Below are 18609 nucleotides of genomic sequence, written 5' to 3'. Positions count from 1 at the left end.
CATATATATTTGCTCATAAGAATTTTATAATATAGGTAACTCTCAAATCTTCTTAATCCCACTCCCCTCCCTATGGGAACTGCCACTATCAGTCTGGTGTATTTTCATTCAGATGTTTTACCATTATACACATATATCCATGAAAATTAAAGATATTTATATTTATATTTTACATAAGCATTAGGAGTAACATTATGACTGAATATTGTACTATATTATACTTTTTTTAACACGATATATCTTTGAGATCTATCCATGCGTGTGTAGCTCTACTTAATTTTTCATTTAAATAAATTGTATTTTACAAAATTACTCACCTACTGATATACATTTAGGTTGTTTCAAATTTGTTACTGTTAGAAACAATGCCATCTTGCATATGAATATGCACTCAAAACTAACAAAATAGTAGCAACCTAATCCAGCAACATATAAGGGCACCTGGGTGGCTCAATCGTTAAGCATCTGCCTTCGGCTCGGTCATGATCCCGGGGTCCTGGGATCGAGCCCCGCATCGGGCTCCTGCTCGGCGGGAAGCCGCCTTCTCCCTCTCCCACTCCCCCTGCTTGTGTTCCCTCTCTCGCTGTGTCTCCCTCTGTCAAATAAATAAAAAATCTTTTAAAAAAAACCCCAGCAACATATAAAAAGGATTATATACCATGATCAAATAAGATTCATCCCAGGAATTGAAGGTTAGTTTAACATGTAAAAACAAATCAGTGTAATCTATATAAAAAACAAACCCACAAAATCATGAAAGTATTCATAATAGATTCAGAGAAAGTATTCATAATAGTAATCAAAGAAAGTATTTGATAGAATTTAACACCCTTTCATGATAAGAACACTCAAGAAAATAAGAATACAAGGGAACTTCCTCAACCTGATAAACAGCACTTATAAGACACCCACAGCTAACATCAGACCTAATGGTGAAATACTTTAATGCTTTCCCCCCCCCCAAATCAGGAAGAAGACAAGGATGTCCACTCTTGGTACTTCTATTTAGCATTGTACTGGCAGTTCTCTCCACATTGATCAGGCAAGAAAGATTTTTAAAAGGCATCTAAACTAGAAAGGAAGAAGTAAAAACATCTCTATTTGCAGATGTCAAGATCTTATATATAGAAAAATTCTAAGGAATACACTAAAATATTAAAATAGGTTCAGCAAGGTTGTAAGACATGAGATAAATATACAAAACTCAACTGCTTTTCTAGGCATTAGGGTTGAATAGTTCAAAATGAAATTAAGAAAACAATTTGAATTAAATAGCATCAAAAAGAATACTTACAAATAACCTTCACAAAAGATGTGCAAGATTTCTATGCCAAAAACTACAAAATGCTGTTGAAAGATATTAAAGAAGATCTAAATAAATGGAAAGACATTCCATGTTCATGGATGAAAAGTTTTAATGTTAAAGTGGGAATATTTCACAAACTGACTTACAGCTTTGACATGGTCTATCTTAAAACTCCAGCTTTTCATTTTTGTTTTTTGCCAAAAAAATGACAAGCTGATCCTGAAATTCATATGGAAATGCAAGGGACCCAGAATAAACAAAACAATATTTAAAAGGAACAAAGTTGGAAAACTGACACTCATTTTAAAGTTTTCTAGCCAGCTATAATAATGAGGACAATGTGGCCCTGGCATAAAGACAGACCTCTTTTTAAAGATTTTATTTATGTATTTATTTGAGTGAAAGAGAAAGAGAGAGAGGGCAGGAGCAGAGGGAGAGGGACAAGCAGACTTCATGATAAGTGTGGAGCCCGAGGCAGGGCTCAATCTCATGACCCCGAGATCATGACCTAAGCTGAAATCAAGAGTTGGATATTCAACTGACTGAGCCACCCACCCACCCACCCCAACACAGACATGTTTATTAGTGGAATATAATTGTGAATCTATAAATTAATCCTTTATTGACTTCTTAAAAGCAAAGGCGCCAAGAATATTAAATGGGGAAAGAATGGTCTTTTCAACAGCATTGGGATAATTGGATATCCACATACAAAGGAATGAAGGTGGACTCCTATCTCAAACCATACCAAAAAACCTATCCTAAAATGGGTCATAGACCTAAATCTAAGAGCTAAAACTATGAAATTCTTGAAGAAAACATAGGAGTAAAATTTTTACAACCTTGGATTAGGTTTCTTAGATATGACAACAAAAGCACAAGCAACAAGAGAAAAAAAAAGTAGGTTACATCGAAATTTAAAACTCTGTGCTTCCAAGGACACCATCAAGAAAGTGAAAAGCATTTTGATAAAGAAACTATCTAGGATATAGAAAGAAAGCTTATAATTCAATAATAAAGTGACAAATAATCCAATTTAAAAATAGGCAAAGGATTTTAATAGACATTTCTCCAAAGAAGATATATGAATGGCCAGTAGGCACATGGAAAGATGCTCAAAATCATTAGTCATTAGGGAAATGCAAATCAAAACCACCATCAGAAACTACTTCACACCCACTACGATGCCTATAACCAAACAATAGACAAGAAGAAGTCCTGTAGAGAATGTGGAGCAAATGGAACCCTCATTCATTATTAGCAAGAATGTAAAACGGTACAGGCACTTTGGAGAAGAGTTTGGCAGTTCCCCCTAAAATTAAACAGAATGACCATATGACCGACCAATTCCATTCCCAGGTATATAGCCAAGAAGAATGCAAACACATGTCCACGCAAAAACTTACATACAAATGTTCACATCAGCATTATTCATAATAGGTGTAAGAAAAAAAGTGGAAACAACTCAAAGACCCATCAAATGATGAATGTATTTTTTTAAATGTGGTATAAGCATACAATGGAATATTATTCAGCAATAAAAGGAATGAAGCCACTGATACATGCCACAACATGGAGGGACCTTGAAAATATTATGCTAAAGAAGCCAGTCACAAAGGACCACATATTGCACGTGCCATTTATATGAAATGTTCAGAACAGAGAAACGGACCTAGAGAGTGGATGCTGAGCGCTGAGGTAGGTAGGAGGGAGATGGGGAATGACTGCGGATGAGTGTGGGATTTCTTTTTAGGATGACTGTGGTGATGGTTGCACAACTATGTACATGTACTAAGTGCCCACTGAATTGCACATTTTAAAGGGGTGAATTTTATGGTATGTGGACTTTATTTCAATTAAGATGTTTTTTAAAAAAGAAATAATAACTGCAATGAACAGCTTTGCACATGTCTCATTGTGCATATATACCATGTCCTACCCAATCAGCTGTGAGAATTGCTGGGTCAAATATACATGAGCTGAAATGTTACAAGGATAGCTCAATTGCCCTCCATAACAGCTTGACTAATATAGAAATCAACCAACCCTATATGAAGTTGTCTGTTCATTCTAAATACTTGAAATTAGCAATCTTCTTAACATTTGCTAACCCACTAGGTGAAAAAAATATTATTTGGGAGATTTAATTTGCATTTCTCTATCAGTGCGGCTTGGCATCTTATTACATACTGATTGGCCATTTGCAGTTCCTTTTCAGTTAACTGCCTTGTTGAGAAGCACTGCCCATTTTTCTACTGGCTTTTTGTTTTTATTTAATTGATCAGCAGGAATTTTAAAAGGATATCTTAGTACCTATTAACATATATTTAATGTGTTTTGAACTCAAACCCTTTACTTACTAGACTTATTGCAAACATTTTTTTCTGTCATTTGTCGTTTCTTTATTTATGGTGCCCTTTACCACATGTTTTATTTTGAAGGTCATACTTTTGAGATCTTTTTGTTTTCTGATGGCTTCTTCTCATTCTGTACTAGTTTTATGGATACAGTCGCATCTCAGATCTTTTTAAGAACAGTTGGTAGAGATTTTGTGCTTCTATTACTTGAGTGATCTTGTTTTTCCTGTGGGTCATCTTTTCAGGTTCCCTGGGTCTCGCCCATTTGTGTTGCAGACTCTTTCAAGAAGGATGCCGGGGCGGGGGGGGGGGGGGGGAAGCTGTCTCTGTGAATCTGGGTGGGGTTTGCTGACCATCAGGACTCGCTTTCAGCTGGGGTCAGGGAGCCGTTGTTGGGTGCTGACAACCGGAACAGCGAAATGTTTGCTCCATGTGCTGTGTCATGGTGCTGGCCACCAACTATCTCCAGGTCCCTCTCCAGAAATGATAGGGATGCATTTCCCTGCCCTCTTAAACTGTGTGACCATGTGACCTAATCTGATTCTTAAAATGTGAGTGAAAGTGATATGCACGTAGGAGCTTTAAGAGCATCAGGACCTGATTTGCTGTGTTCTATTTTTCCTGCCAAGGTGATCATGGCAGCATCTGAACAATAAAATCTGTCAGCCCAGGTCCATGAGTGGCTCAAATATGCAGACCCTCCTATCACCCATATTGGACATGCAGCATGAGCAAGAAATAAACTTTTGTGTTAAGCCACTGAGATTTGGCGGGGCAGGGGGGGTCGCGGTTATTGTGTCTTGTTTATTGCAGCAAATCCAAGTCTATTTATTCGTATTCATGTACATGTGAGATGTCCTTGTTCCCCTTAAACCTCTTAATAGGTTCCTTTTCTTTCCTTTTTTTTTTTTCTTTTTTAAAGTAGGCTCCATGCTCAGTAGGGCCCAACGTGGGGCTTGAACTCACAACTGGAGATCTGAGCCGAGAGATCAAGAGTCGGACACTCAACCGACTGAGCCACCCAGGCGCCCCTTAATAAGTTCCTTTTCATTCATTTTAAGGTGAGCTTGGGAAGAGAGGAAGCGCTTGTTTTTCAAGCAGCCGTCTTGGATGGAAAATTTGGCAGCATCTGTCAGTCTTGACAGCAAATGCCTGGGTGTTGTTACTATAGATCCAGCTCCAGAAATTTTACAAATTCCTGTTCTACTTGACCTAGGGAGACTCCACAGATGTGAACACAGTTCTGTCTGAGGGCTGAGGGCAGTTATCTCACTTCGTGTGCTCTGATCCTGATTCCCAGGCAGGATGACTTTAACCAACTGGGGTGTGGTCCTCCAGTGTGATTCCTTCCAGACCCTTCCCATTGCCACGGGGAATGGGAACACTGGCTCACCCCAACAGCCTGCCTGTGGTCCCTGCTCTGCTCAGTCCTCACAGGGGGAGGCAAGGGGCTCTGATTAAAAACAGTTTTTGCTCTCGCAATGCTTTTCTACTTAAAATGTCTGGCCACCAAAAACAAAACAAAACAAACAGAACAGAACAGAACAACGACAACAGAACACATCTTTTAAGATTACAGCAGTGGACTGTGTACCACAAATTTCTCTTCGAGAAGTTCATTCCTTCTGGGGGAGTTTGAAGAATTACTGGATTCTAGGCATACAAGACAGTGAAGTGTCAAAAACGGAGACAAAACTGTTCAGGGTCAACATGATGGAAACCTTTTTGGGGAGGAGTCTCTATTTCAACCACAAAACTGACCTGGGTACAGGACCTGCTTGGGGAGCTGGTTCTTCTCGGGAAAAAAGCCGCTGTTATGTGGAATCTTCCTATTCTGTGACTAATAAACCTTGGTGTTAGCATTACTAGGCTGCTAAAATCGGAGGCAATAGATGCATCCACCAAGATCCAGATTAGTTCATTTTCCACATTCCACAGGAAGGTAGTGCATTTGCAACAAATACACGATCACCACACCTATGTTTAAACTTCACTTTGGCACAAGTAGTAACACTGAAAAGGTACCTGGTGTTCTCTCCTCTTTCAACTATGCTGGGGGCAGAGCAGATGAGTAGTGAAAAGCTCAGGGTAGACACACAATCAGGTGAGGCTCATCCTCAGGTGACCTCTGAGTAATAGGGCAGGGGAGTCACTGCCATGCATGGGTTCTGCTAACCTTTCTAAGATTTGCAGAGAACTAATGAAAAAGAAAATTCCTGAAATAAAAGGCAGGTGTTCAGTCCACAAACCAAGGAAATCACCTCTACTTCATTGTCCTTTTTCCCTTCTTTTGACCCACAGCTCAAAGCCCAGGCTGAAGTTGGTGTAGAGAGGGGCCAGCAATAGCAAGAGGCCCATCACCAAGTCCCAAAGCACCTTGTCATCCCTCATACCAGATGGCCCCCCAGGCAGATGCCAGGTACCACATGTTGACTGGGCATGAAAAATAAGTAATGGAGGGGTGGACTCTAAGAATTCACAAGATAAAGTCACAATTTAGGTAGGGTAGGCAAGACTTTATCTTCAGAATAATTTTCCATTCTAGTCTCTGCCATCAAACAGGAGAAATCCAGTTAGAGGGACACGATTTGGTGTCATGAGGAAGCCATGGTTAACATTCAAAGCCTTTGCCATCCTCCTAGGAGAACATGCCATTTTTACCATCAGGACAAGTGGTCAGAAGGAACTTCAGTGCGATGTTGACCTGAAACCTATCTCAAATCTTCTGAATAGTTAGTATCGCCGGGCTATGAACACACTCCCCTGCAAAATACTTTTCGTCTGAATTCCCCAAGTAGACTTGCTTTTAGATGATGTGGTCACACTTTCCCCTTGTGTTTTAGGAGTGTTAACTTCCTTCGGAAGAAAACCATTGTGCTGGTAAGGTACCGTGACAGAATGCATGTCAAACTCTGGCTATGTGGCCTGGAACTCTTTCACAAGGTTGAATCAAACATGTAAAAACCCAAACAAACAAACAAAAAAAAGTTCCATTTTTTTTGTGTGTGTATGACTGTCTTATAAAATGCTTGGAGAGGCTTTCATCTAAGTTTATAGTTTCCCCCACTTTTTTTTTTTTTTAAACAAAAGTTGTTTATGAGAATACTACTATTTTTATGTTTACCCCTAAGGGTTGTTCTGGGTCTCAGTGGAAAGACCTCATTGTTTGGGAAGCCCGTGGGGCCAGACTAATATCCTTCCTTGTTTAGTTCCCCCGAACGTGAGGTCAGTGTAGGTGGGCCAAAGCAAGGCCGTGACCTTATCTCCAGTATGAAGACCAGGAGGGTGTGATGCCCCTGCCCTGTGAGAAGTCCAAGTCTTTGATACGGACACTTCCCTATGGAAGAACGGGCCACCTGCGGCAAATTCTCTGGCATGTCGTATCATTTCCTGCCCAAGAGCCAGGTGTGGCCGAGGAGAATGAAGATGTATCCCTTGGCATATTGACACAGGTTTCTGTCTGGTCTCCGATCTCATAGCTCTTTACCTTTTATAGCTTTAAAATTAGTTTTGTTCTACGGTTTTTTTCTTTCTGGCAATCAGTCTTAAACATCAATTATAGAGAAGTGACAAATGGCCTTTGTGTTTATCCATGGCTTCATGCATGACCCATTCCCATTCACTCTGCTCAGAAAACATTCAGGCACGGAAATGAGGAAAGAATCCCACACCAGACACGTCACCTCAAGTACCACACAAGATACACAAACATCTTACATGAGAAACACTTGGGAACAGCCTTTGCCATCACACATGTGGACACCTTCGTACAAAGATTATTCTTGACTGAGGAAAAGAAATATACAGTCATTGGTTTCCATGCACATTTCAGGAACTGATACCGTAGTTCTTAATCATGGTGGTGAGAAGAGTCATTGTTTGTCATCGTGTAAGTTTCCCCCCAGCACCTCCATATCCCACACCTAGAGAACAGAACGTGGCACGTGAGAGAGTTTCTAAAAGTAATTATTGAATAAATATTTGACTTCTGGATCCATCCACACTCAAAAGGGATAGATCACGTCACCTTCCCTTTTAAGAATTCATTGTTCGAGAAGGTTCTCTTCGAGAATTAAGTGCAAAGAGATTCAGATTCAGAGATTCTATCCCATGGGGCGCCATGGATAGAACCATCTGTGGTGACTTCAGGGGGTACTAGTCACCTTTGCAGCACTGAGGAGGAGCACGGAATAAAGACAATGACACTTGAATGAATGAAGTTGGAGGCATCATTCCAAGAACTTTAAAATACTAAATTAAAAAACTCAGCTGTTTGAACTCAAACAAAGGCTTGAGCATGTTCAAGCCCATCCATCAGAGACATAATACAATAGCCATTCGAGTAGATTCTTTCCGCAGTTGAGTTGCTGAGGACCTCGGTTATTCAAAGTCGGGAATCGAGAGGCCAGGGTGTAATAAACAGTAATAAACACTCAGAATGCCATATCCCCACTCGATGTTTCTGACCTCTCAAGGACACAAGAGGGGGACATCCTGGGGGATGTGGACGCTGGCCCTGTGTGGGTCTGCTCTGGAGTCTCAGCTCAAGCACTTTGGTGAAAAAATCCAGATGAGGTCAGGCAAGGGTCAGGACTTTATATAATTGGGCAAAAATCCTGAATTTGATTACCTGTTATCTTTCTGGTGTGGCATTTCTTTCTGATATTCACCCTTAAGGGTGATAAGACATTCCTCCTTCTCCCAGTCTTTTTAGCTGGGCAGAGATGAAGTTACCTTCCTGATTAGTGAATCTACTCTGTCATACTTGGAGTCACCCAGATGTTCCGTGACCGGAGGCTTTATACCATTTCCAAGTTTGATTTTTCCTTCAGCCTGAAATGTCCTTTCTCCACCCGCACTGTCAGTTCATTTCTACCAGTCTTTTATGGCTCAGGGACCACCCTCAACTTTCAGGAGACCTGGGTGAGGCACCTCACCAGAATTTGAGGCCCCATAGCACCCCCCCCCCCCCCCACTGAGCTGCCTCCGCCTCACACGTGGACTCAAGCGGCTTGCCTGGGGGTACCCTTCCTCGGCAGTGACCAACTTGGTGGCCGTTAACTTTAATTTCTGTATCCCTCATGCTTAAAATGTAGTAGTGTCGCACAAGTGTTTACTGGGTGACCGGTGGTCAGTAACTTTGCATATGTACATTCCAGAATGCCAGGCCGTGATGACAGGCTTGCGTTTGATGAAACTATATTAAATAGTGATTCATTCATGTGTGAGTGAGCATTTCACGCACAGCCTCAGGAAGCAGAATCCACACCGACAGGAGCTTCTGCTCACAGACCCCGATGGTGAGGATTTGGAAGAAACGGCTTTAGCTTTTAGATCAAAGGTGTGACATCTGGCAACCCCTCAGAAGGACAGAACTTTCCAGGTGGGCAAAGCTAAAGGGTGCTTATCTTTCTCTTAAGGTTTGCTAATGATGAGGGAGCAGAAGGCAAGCTGAGGACAAAGCATAAGCTGACACCCTGCAACCTTCCCCCACTCCTGGGTGGGACATGTGTGACATTCTTCCAGGAGTCTCCCAACTAACCTTGCTAGAGGGAAAAACAACCTTAACTTGACGATGGCAAGACCTCTGGTATTTAATAGGTATCTTGTAGGTCGGTCCTCTTTAGCATATGAAAGTTCTTTTGAAACCTCCCTTTTCCTTACTTCTGCCAACTCAAAGTATATCATCAGCCACTCCTCGAGACCCCGGTGCGCAGCTCCTTCTGCCCACGGGTCCTGTCCCTGGGCTTTAATAAAACCACCATTTTGCACCAAAGACGTCTCAAGAATTCCTTCTTGGTGGTCAGCTCTGGACCTCACCCCACTGAACCTCGCCTATATTCTAAAACCACATCACTAAGGCTTTTGTGCCTCAGAAGCTGGAAGGAAGCACATACGTCACAAGCCAGGGTGTAGACAGCTACCCCCAGGATTCCAATGGCTATCTGTCCCTCCAGGGAGGACTGGCTGCCTGAGCCCCAGAATCCTGACCACCCCACAAGGAAGGCTGCACATTCCTGCCCACCTTCCTCCCGTGCACATATGGGGCCCAGGCACCAAGTAGAACGGAGAAAGGGGTGATAAGAAAAAAAAAAAAAAAAAAGAGTTACTGTGATTGGAAGAATGGATCTACTCATGACGAGATTAAAGGTCAACAAGTGGATTAGACTGGGGGAAAAAGAAGAGAGAACCTTTTTTCGCCCCATCGGGTGAGTGCATGCAGTGGAGGTTTTCAAAGATGTGTGGCAGAAACAGCCTTAGAGTGCTAGTGAATCGCCCCGGGGGCAGGAGTGGGCGTGTCTGTGCTCCCCCTGCCTTCTACTGAAGGGAGCAACTCTAGTCCAGTTTATTGGAGTGGCACATTTGATTTAAATAAAGGGTTCTAGGGGCACCTGGGTGGCTCAGTCGTTAAGCGTCTGCCTTCAGCTCAGGTCATGATCCCAGGGTCCTGGGATCGAGCCCGGCGTTGGGCTCCCTGCTCTGAGGGAAGCCTGCTTCTCCCTCTCCCACTCCCCCTGCTTGTGTTCCCTCTCTGGCAGTCTCTCTCTCTCTCTCTGTCAAATAAATAAAATCTTTTAAATAAATAAATAAATAAATAAATAAATAAATAAATAAATAAATAAATAAAGGGTTCTAATGCTTCCTTTTTTTTTTTTTTTAATTTTATCAGTAGTAAAACTTGCCAACTGCAGAGGTTTTGTTCCTTGTTGCCCTTGCTGGCACATTAGGCAAGGTCAAAGTCTCATGGCAAACTGGAGCTGCCGTCCAAATAAAGGAAGTAGCCTACGACATATCACAACAAATAGAAATCACCAAAGCTCCAGAGCAGAGTTGTTCGAGAACTTTCTGCAGTGATGGAAACCTTCTCTCTTGGGCTGTCTGGTACAGGAACCCCCAGCCACATGTGGCCATGGAGCACTTGAAATGTGGCTAGTGGGACTGAGAACTGAATTTTCAAGATTGCTTAATTTTAATTATAATTAAAAATTGAATAGCCTGTGGCTACTGTCCTGGATGACATGGCTTCAGAGGACACTCCCCCCCAAACTGACTTGCTCTGGCATTACCTTCCTCAGTTTATCTCAGGAGCCACGCAGCAGACACAGATTCTAACACGTTTCCTCTTGCATAGGCTGGGCACCTGTCTTTAAAATCCAGAAACCCGGCCTGAAATGTCATTTTTATGCATAATCTTAAAATTAAATTTTGTGCTTGCATTTGCCTCTGGTTTTGCGGTCACAGATCCTGCAAAATGCTTGTGCGATAGGTTGCCCTTTCGGCAAGGTACCGAGAAGGAACGTCTCCTCTAGACCAGGTCTCCCATCCGTACAGAGAACAGGGAGCATTCACAGACTTCTCCTCTCCGCCTCAGTCCCAGAGCCCTGTGTTCTGTGGGACAGAGAGGATTGCTCGGGATTTGTTCTCTTGTGGTGGTAAAACTGAACTGAAAAGCTTCTATCCAAAGCCATCATTCAAATTAGAATAGAGGCTTTTCAGCTCAGCCCCACCCAACAAGCTACCTTGGTGATGTCGCTCTTGGTGACGTTGGGTGAGTGGACACTCACTCAGGCTTTGAGAAGAGCTCTCTCCCCAGATGACCTGCCTTACCTCCTGCACCTCTCATTACGTATGTATCAACCCCGATACCTCCCTGGACATCATAAGCTGGGGTCCTCCAGGACAGGAGATCAGAAACCATCTCCCACCTCCGGGCAAAGTAGCTTACAGCTGAGTAGGTGGTTCAAGCAGAAAGACTAAGAAGACCCATCAGCTGAACTTTGATGGACGTCTCTAAGCACAACGTTGGGGGAGGTCTACTATTTAGGAAACAGGAGACTCGCCTACTTTGTATTCACAGCTGGCAGAAGCAACTCAGACTTCCCGGAACAAATGGCTTTAAAAGCATTTTAGGGATGTGCGTAAACGCTGTGCTACTTTAACTGACAGAAAACTCAGAGAAAACCTCTTCCATCTGCAGGTAAAAACAACATGGCGAGGTGTCCCATCAGAACACAGGCTGATGTGAAGCTTCAGGGGGACCGGTTGGGCAGGGCAGCTCCACTGAGCTCCACAAGCAAACTATTCACTTCTAGGAACCTCAAGGTATTCTGGCTAACATGTTTTCTCTTTGCCTTTCAGCAATCCTAACACTGACGTGCCGGGTCGCCTATCTATCATTGACTAGCCCTTAACAATGAGGTGCAGAGAAGGCATGTGACTCTTGGCTTTGGGCAAAGGGAATAAAATATTGTCCTTCACTTGCAGTAACCCCTTGGGTCTCCCCCTCACTCGTTCCCCCTCCCCCGGAGAGGCCAGGGTCCCCTTGCCCTTGGGCTTCACACTCACCTGTGCCCCGAGAGTGGCTGAAGTCACCCTTCACCACGCGGCACGTCTTGCCATCCCCGCTGCAGACCCCACACCGGTCTTCCTTGGCCGCGGACCCGATGATGCCATCACAGCCAATTTTCTGAACGACCAAAGGGCTGGGTTATTCCAGGTTTAAGACTAGAGGGATTTTTCAAAGAGGATCTCTGCAGGGCTGACTTCTCCAATAGGCCCAGCAAGCGTGGTGCCTGGGACGCGCCATACTTTCAGAGGCCCGAGAAAATATTTTATTTTAAAATCAGAAGAGAAAAAAAAAAATGAACAGACTCCAGATTGTAGCATATCTGTCTTTATAACCCACATAGTTGTCACACATATTTTTTATTATTTGTTAGGGAGGAGGGGGCCATGAAGGCAAAAAAGGCCTCAGAAGTCCCACTGAGGCTAGAAGCCTGACCCTTCGAGCACTGCCTGAGGAAGAGGCCAGCCTGACTCCCACACACCTTCCAGGGTGGCTACAACTTCACAGGATTCACGTTTCCTTTGGAGCTGCACGGGGCACCTCTATCTTGGTTGGAACAGCCCGCAGAACAGGCTGGAGAAACCACCCTGACTTTTCTGTTGAGGTCAGGAAGCCCAGAGCTCATTCAGACACAGCTGGGAACGAGCCCCCCATTTCTCCGTTGAGACCTAGCCCAAGGAGACCCCTCTTTCCCAAACCTTTCCAAAAAGGCCTGGGTGAGGTCAGAGAAGAGTAACCTGACCCTGAGTGGCTCTGGGCAGCACAGCCCAAGGCCGTTCATGAAAAGTGAGAAAAAGCTGTGAACTCTTGTTTTTCCTTCAAAAACAAATGCATGAGAATTTTATATTCTGTAAAACAACATACTTAGCTTTATAGTATGGTAAATACCGAGTATTTAATTGTTTACTAGTTAAATTGCTGAAGTTCCCCTCTCCACTCCCTCAACCCCTGCCCCCCACAAGTGAGTACTTCTAGAACAAGACTGAGTTTCCTCATCGTCCTTCATTAAGGATTGGTGCTTCAGGCCATGAAGGAGTCAACAGCCAGATAACTCAGGCCAAGGTGATTTCGCTCCTTCCCATGATGCTTGGATGGGTGCTAGAAAGCTGCTTCTCTCCTTGCACCCCACTCTAACAGGGCAGGGCATGGAGCAGAGCTGGCTGAACAGCAACTTCCTCTTGGCCCCAATGGCTTACACCTTAATCAGAATCCTCTGCTTTGTGATGGTAGTATTTTTGTGTTTTTCCCTTTAAGATTTATTTGAGACAGAGAGTGAGCATAAGTGGGGGGGGAGGGGCAGGAGAGAATCTCAAGCAGACTCCTTGCTGAGTGTGGAGCCCGATGAGGGGCTCGATCCCATGACCCATGAGATTACGACTTGAACCAAAACCAAGAGTGGGACGCTTAACCGACTGAGCCACCCTGGCACCCCAGCACTGGTTCTTCAACAGGAATGTATGTCCACCTCTCCAGGAGGGCTATCAAAACAGACTGCTGGATCCCACGCCCAGCGTTTCTGACCCAGCACGTCTGGGTGGGCCTGAGGATGTGCATTTCTAACAAGCTCCCAGGTGATGCTGCTGCTACTGCTGGTGGTCAGGACCACCCTCGGAGAACCACCACATTATGCGATGTTCTATGAAGAGTAAGTGTGTGTTTTTCCTAAGCAACAGTCCCAAAGTCTCATCCTGGGATCCTTTCATTTCTTTAGGGAAGAATTATGGGAAAATTACTGTTGCATGTCCAAAAACAGTAGCATAACTGAATACATTTCAGTAAAGACCTGAAGATCTGCTAAGTGCTGAGCAAGGTCAGTCCAAAAATGACCATTAAGAAAGAGCAGTATTTGGAAAAGAAAAGTTCAAATGTGTTCAAAGTAGTAGAAAGACAGGTCAAGGGCAAGACTGGGGGCTTTAGCAGCCAGAGGTCAGGCAAAGGAATGAATGCAGGCAAGAGTACCTGAAGGAGCTGGGGAGATTTAGGTGACACGTGGAGACCCAGGTGGTAACTGGCACAGACTGCAACACCTTGTTGGGGCAGGACACCCAAGGGTGGCCCATAGGTAGACCAGCTTCCACAGGGTACCTAGAACCAGGAGCGGCTGAGATTCGTGATCTGGACTGCTGGCTGGTTGTTGTCAAGTTGCTTGATATAAAATGATGCCGGCTAAGAATCCAAGGCAGCCAAGATCCAAAATTTTGCTCAACCAGCATGCTCAGCAAAGGCTCTGGAACCAAATCCGTGGGGCCACACGTGTGTGTGCTGCCCATCTATATTGTACCTGTGTGTTCAGAGCTCCAGCCTTTTTCTGGCCCCCTAAACCCTGACCCCCTAAACCCTGACCACTGTCACGTCACCCTGACCTGTCCACATGTGGCTTCCCCATCACTCAGGTACTTTCAGGTCTAGACTCTTCCTTACATGGGCTTCCTATTTTCTTTTAACCATACTCCCACTCAGCAATAGTGGGTCTCTGGCTTGGCCACCCACTCCCTATCTGGTTCCTCAGTTGGAACTGCCTGATGAAATGCTTTCTAGATGTTCTAGGTTAACGTCCCACTCTATCCAGACAGCTTCCCTCCCCAGCCCCAAGGACAGCACCTGACAAATCTGAGGCCATGCAGTAAACTGTCTGGCGGGGCCAGGAGCAGTCCCTCACCTCTTGCGTCCCAACCCTGGGCCAGCTGGGTGTCTCCCCTGATTATCCTCAGCCAAGGACCGGGGATCACTGGGAGAACTTCTGGAAAGGGTGGGGCTTCTTCTGAAGGCATGCTGGGTTTGCAAGAACGTGTAAACGTTCAGAAAAAAAGAAGCTAAAGGAACAGGAGAAACGCCATCTGGGGGGAAAGGGAATGTGAATGGAGAGTCTGCGCTAGGATCTCAAAAGGCCTTCTGCAGCCTGGCTAGGAGATCAGGACGAGGAGCAAAGGGTGTGTTTGCAATCTGCCAGAGCAGGAATTCATCTAGAAGCAGAAAGGACAGGCATCGGAGGTACTTCGGGAAGGAACAGGACAGGGACTCAATGGGAGGAAGGGCCCTTAGGAGAGCACACACTTTCCTGGATGAGCAAACCACTTCTCCCCCAGAGTCCCCTGAAAGAAGGACCTTGGTGACAAAGAGACAAGTAACGAGGAAAAATCTTGGCTTAAGTGAGCGCTTGCGAAGCCCCCACACAGCCAGACCAGCACCAGGTGCCTTAGTGGCTGATCCTGGCAGATGCTATTGCTCCACACAAGCCGAGGCAGGTCAGGGGGCAATTTTCTACCCCTCATGAGATTCTTGTCATGGCTCCTGAAGCACCGCATAAAGAACATGTACACGTGTGCATGGCAGTGAAGCCCCAACCAGTACCCACTTAGACCTCATAGGATCCAAAATTTAAGTAGATACCATGTTTGGAGTTGATTTCTTTTTTTTTCCAGGGATGAAGTCCAAGTCAGTCGGGAGCCCAGCAAGGCCTGATGTCTGTGGGGCTGCTGGGGCATGCTGGGCCTGCATGGAGCTAGCCCTTGCCTCTTTTCTGAGAGTCAGGGATGTTTACAGGCAAGCCCTGGGGGGCCCATCCTCATCAGCATCTGGTCGTCTCAAGAGGCCAAATAAAGTATCCAGAGTGTGGGCTTAGATCTGGATCTGAGACACCGGGGGATCCTTTCTGAAACATGGCCACCTGCTTATTTTTTGGTTGGTCATGGGAGCTAAGATTAGTTTATGAAGATGGTATGCCCTTTTGGACAAAGTCTTGCTCTGGATAGCCTAAAAGGAACAACTCCCCCCAGTCTGACCAGCAATGGTTAATTTCTAGGGTGGACAGAAGATCTCCCAGGCCAAGGGACACAAGATCACCTGGGGTGGCAGTTCTCCAACTCCAGCATGCCAGAGTCACCTAGAGGGCTGGACAGGTCACCCATTGCTGCGGTGGGGCCCAAGGATTCGTCATTTCCAGTGAGTTCCCAAGGGGATGCTAGGGGCCCAAGTCATATTGGGAGACCACTGTCCTGGGTTTGGCAGCTCAGAGATAGAGACCCTCATGGAGACAGCCATTGCTGTCAGATGCCAAGCCTTCTGCGTCCTGAGAGGGCAGTACCTATGTAACCCTCCCTGTCCACCCCCCCCACCCAATCCCCCCAAGGGCCCCAGACATGAATTCCCACTGGGGAAGTAACTCCTGTCGCCTCCATCCTCTGTCACCCCTGAGCTAAAGCAGTTCTGGGCTGAGGCATCCTGGAGGGATGTGGGGGTGCCCAGCTGAGCCATGAGGACAACAGAGGCTGGCTCCCCTCTACTCTCAGGAAGCAATGAGAGCACCCTCTTACAGTGGTGCTCAGGGTGAGTAAACGATCCACGGGAAGATCTATCATAACAGAATGTCTACTTACAAAACCGCAAATGCCCTCAACCAAGGGTCTCACAGATCACCTGGAGGCTGTTCAATCCTTCTACTCACAGGAAGGTTATACTTCTACACCTCTCCACCGAGGAAACAGAAACTCAGATCTAGAGCCTTCGACAGCCTTGCTTGTAGGATTCACATTCTCTTATGTGTTAAATTGTCAAAACTGTGTACAAGGGGAAACTGCTCTGTTATTTTCTCCTCTTTCCCTAAGCAGCATCTTGTTTCTATTTTAAAAAATCAGCTTCTTTTGCTAAGACTTCACCTCTAAGAACAAAGGTATCCTCAGACATGACTTCAAATTGTACCTAACTGCCTTCTGGATCAGGGCTAAATTACCCAGGCCGGTAGGCCATCAGCTTCTCTTCCCTAAATGTTATGCTCAAGATTGTGGTCACAACAATGCATATCCTGAGGATAATTACATATCTGGATATGAGCCTCAGTTTCCCTGTTCTTAAAGCAAGAGTAGTAACCTCAACCTCAGAGGTAAAAAATTACCTCTGCTCTGGCTCACCACCTGGGGCCCTGATGACGGGAGGGTGCTGTCAGGACAGATGGAGACTGCACACAGGCCAACTTCCTTCTAGGGGCTTGGGGCACAGCTACCACCTGTCTGAGCAGATTGGGGCTAAATAAGGTAATTGTCCTCTATCCCTTTTTCTTCCCTGGAACCACTGCCCTCTCCAAAAAAGGAAGAGTGGGAAGAAGAAAGTAGTCAGGACCACATCCTTCCCCCTGTCCCTCTTGGTAGAAGATGCGCAGAGAGCCAGTGTTTAGGGGCTCACCCATAGGTAGGCTCTCCCATCATCTCAAGCAGCGTCCCTATACAGCCGGTCACTGTCTGCCCTAGAGAGCTTCTCAGATCAGGTGCAAACAGGAACGCATGCAGGATCACCCTTTAAGTTAATTCTTCAGGACACTCAGGGGCTGGGACAGCTTTGTGTGCTCTGCCCACTCTGCTTGGTATTATTTTAGGTATCTAGTGTGGGGGGGGGGAGAGGGAGAGAGAGAATCTTAAGCAAGCTTCACGCGGGGCATGGAGAGCTGTATGCCAGGCTCGATTTCATGACCCCAAGATCATGACCTGAGCTGAAATCAAGAGCTAAACGCTTAACCAACTGAGTCACCCAAGTGCCCTATTTTTTTTTTTTTTAATTAATTCCAAACGTTAAAGGAGTTTTACTAATTGTATTTATGAGGTCTGGTGTTCTAAGAGGGCAAGATGACCAAACCAAAGGAAACTGCAAACAATAAACTCTAGAATCTCCCCATGTTTTCCCAGTGATCCCTAGCAGTTACTTTTCTACATACTCTAGGCGTTCCTGCTACCCATTACTGAGCTTTCAAAGCAGGTCTTAAAGTTCCTGGTCAGCATCTCTAGGTGGGAGCCCTGTTCTGCTGACAGATCAGGGTATATGGCACTAGGGGAGGACACTGCCTGGGCATAATTAATCAAAAGCTCAGGATGGTGAGGAACTGGTGGAGAAAGCACAGGTTCTTTCTGGTAGAGACAGACCCTGTGAAACTAGAAAGGCTTTAGTGCTCAGCACTGTGTTCCAGAGGAGGGCACAGGATGAGCCAGGGACAGGGTGGCCATTTTTCCCCAGAAGTGAGAAATATCCATCTTTAGTGATTTGAAATCTGGATTCTACCCCTGGAATCCTTCCCCTGATTGATGGAAGATCACCAGCGACAGACAACCTCTTGGTCACCACATCTACTGGCTCTTTGTCCATCCTCGTCTTCTTTGACATGATGGTTTTGTCCCCTGAAAGACTCTGGTGTCTACTTTCTCTCCATGTTCATGGTCACAGCCCAGTTTAGACCCTCATGATTCAGGACATGACCTATTGTACCTGTTTCCTCCCCTCTGCTGCCGGATTAATCTTCACCTAAGGAGATGAGAAGACCCACGGTGGTGGACCTCCACCTTAGGAATTCAAGATGCTCCATGACACCATGACACCTGCTCATCACTTCAGCTCTCCATCCTCCTCTGAATGCACACTGAACCCAATCTCCTCCCAGCCCCGTGCTACAAGCCCCATTGCCTCTCAGTTATGTGACTCGCCCTAACAGCCTCCTACCTGGTTTCCTGGATTCCACTCAGGTCCCACCACAGCCAATTCTCCATAACCAAGATGGCTTCACTCCTCTGCTTCAATCCCTCCACTCCTGTCAGAATGAAATCTAGATTCCTGTCATG

At 45.3% G+C, this 18609-nt stretch overlaps 1 protein-coding gene across 1 annotated transcript in view; it reads right to left on the bottom strand.

Annotated features, from left to right (window-relative positions):
* ADAMTS17 (ADAM metallopeptidase with thrombospondin type 1 motif 17) overlaps positions 1–18609 on the bottom strand; it is a 353771-nt gene that overhangs the window by 94163 nt on the left and 240999 nt on the right. The window contains exon 16 of the mRNA XM_027571265.1: positions 12010–12130. Coding sequence (XP_027427066.1) covers positions 12010–12130 — 121 coding nt within the window. The remainder of the gene's footprint in view (positions 1–12009; positions 12131–18609) is intronic.

Source organism: Zalophus californianus, chromosome 6 (assembly GCF_009762305.2).
Source record: "Zalophus californianus isolate mZalCal1 chromosome 6, mZalCal1.pri.v2, whole genome shotgun sequence".
Lineage (NCBI taxonomy): Eukaryota > Metazoa > Chordata > Mammalia > Carnivora > Otariidae > Zalophus > Zalophus californianus.
The sequence above is the reverse complement of the archived record's forward strand: the minus strand, read 5'-3'. Positions and strand labels throughout refer to the sequence as shown.